Source organism: Lagopus leucura, unplaced genomic scaffold, assembly GCF_019238085.1.
Source record: "Lagopus leucura isolate 7727_CA_CO unplaced genomic scaffold, USGS_WTPT01 32019-0_obj-0_obj, whole genome shotgun sequence".
Lineage (NCBI taxonomy): Eukaryota > Metazoa > Chordata > Aves > Galliformes > Phasianidae > Lagopus > Lagopus leucura.
In genome coordinates, this window is record NW_024964250.1 from 1 (window position 1) to 2089 (window position 2089).

General features: G+C 62.1%; 1 protein-coding gene across 1 annotated transcript; it reads right to left on the reverse strand.

The window, feature by feature from the left end:
- Window positions 1-6: 6 nt before the first annotated feature.
- On the reverse strand, window positions 7-567 carry ABT1 (activator of basal transcription 1; the record flags this gene model as incomplete). Its single annotated transcript, XM_042891944.1, has 2 exons — window positions 351-567; window positions 7-251 (listed from the first exon to the last, which is right to left on the reverse strand). Coding segments are annotated over exons 1-2 (424 nt in total), but the record flags the coding sequence as incomplete, so codon positions are not given.
- Between the last annotated feature and the right edge of the window lie 1522 nt (window positions 568-2089).

Sequence of the window (2089 nt, forward strand, 5' to 3'; positions counted from 1 at the left end):
TCTCACCCCTGGGCTGCAGGAAGACCCGGCCCAGCTCCCCGTGACCCCCCAGCAACGTCCGCAGCTGCCGAGGTCCGAAACCGGGAGGGACGTGACTGAGATAAACAACTCCCGGGACCGGAACTTTCTTCCGTTGCTTCTCCTCCGCTTCCGGTTTCTCCTCCGCCACTTCCGGCTCTGAGGTCTCGAGTTCGGCCGAAGCCTCTTCCTCTCCTTCCTCCGCAACGCTCCGCTCCGCCACCGCCATGGCACTGTGGGGAGAAGGGGGAAAGGCTGACAGAATCCCGTCGCGACCCCCATTGCCTCCCGCCGTGACCCCTCCGCCATTTCCGCCCCGTTCCTTCACGCACCTCACGCCGCCTCCTCTGTGCGCCCGCTGCCGTAAAGCGCTCCCGGCCGGCAAGCGGCGCTGTCGCAAAGTGACGCAGAGGGAGGCGGAGAGGGGCGGGGTTTCCGGCCCCGTTGTGACGTCACAGAGCCCGGAGGAAGGGACAAAGAAACCCCACAAATCGGGGGGGCGGAGCCCCATAAGCCCACAAAGCTGCAGGAGCCCCAAAGGAAGACGCGCCTTTACAACCCTGCCAGGACCGGGAGGCGGAAGGAGGCGGGGGGCGTGTCGCGCATTGATGACGTGTGACGTGACGTCATCGCTGCGCGCAGGGAAAAATGGCGGCGGGGAAAGCGCAGCGCTACGAGGCGTTCGTCAGCGACGTGCTGCAGCGGGACCTGCGGTCAGTGACGTCATCAGCGCGCGACACCCCGCAACGCTCCGTAATGGAGCGGCAATGGGACCCCAATGGGACCCCAAATAGGGACCCCGATAGGACCCCAATGGGACCTGAATGGGACCTGAATGTGACCCCAATGAGACCCCAAATAGGGACCTGAGTGGGACCTAAATGGGATCCCAAATAGGGACATGAATGGGACCCCAAAGGGACCCCAAACTGGGACCCCAATGGGACCCAGCACGGACCCCAAACAGAGACCTGAACGGGACTCCAATGGGACCCCAAATAGGGCATTAATGGGATCCCAAATACAGACCTGAATGGGACCCCAAAGGGACCCTAAATAGGCACCAATGGGATCCCAAATAGGGAAATGAATGGGACCCCAAATAGGGACTTGAATGGGACCCCAAAGGGATCCCAATAGGACCCCAATGGGACCTGAATGGGACCCCAATGAGACCCCAAATAGGGCATTAATGGGACCCTAAATAGGGACCTGAATGGGACCCCAAAGGGACCCCAATGGGATTCCTAAGAGACCCCAAAAGGGACCCCAAATAGGGCACCAAAGGGACCCCAAATTGACCCTAAATAAGGACCCCAGTAGGACCCCAAATAGTCTCCAAACGGGACCCCTACCACCTCCTATAAGCCCCGCCCCCTACCTATAAACCCTGCCCACCCCGCTCAACCCCCCGCCCCTGTGTCCAATCCTCGCCACAATTGCTCGAGGCCCCGCCCCTTTCTGCTTTGGCCACGCCCCATATCACCAAGCCCTGTATTGAAAAGACACGAAACCACGCCCACATGGCTGGAAGCCCCGCCCACTGATTTGAATGACCGAGCCCCCCTTTGCGATAAGCCACACCCACAGACTGCTAGCCACGCCCTCTCTTTGCTTAAGCCCACCTCCATGGGAAGGCTAAGCCCCGCCCACATCTGCTTAGCCCCGCCCATTTCCCCGCGGTAGCCACGCCTCCACGGTTTAAAGCCACACCTACGACCAGACCCCGCATTGATGTTAGGCCACGCCCCTATTGAGCCCAAGCCCCGCCCCCTTACGTCCAACACGAAGCGATTGGCACCGCCCACCATCCGGTTTAAGCCCCGCCCCCTGTCCGTTCTTAATCCCCGCCCGTTGACACGGCGCCCCCTGCAGGCGGGTGCAGGAACAGCGCGACGCCGTGTGGGAGCAGCAGGCACAGGTCCTCCAGCTGCGAGCCGCCATTGGCCGCCTCCAGGTGGGCGGGGCCGGAAGGGGAGGGGCTTAGATCGGATGCGGGACTGGGCAGAAAGGGGCGGGGCTTAGGGGGGAATTGGGGAGGGGGATTTTGGGGTGGGATTTGGGGGGGCTG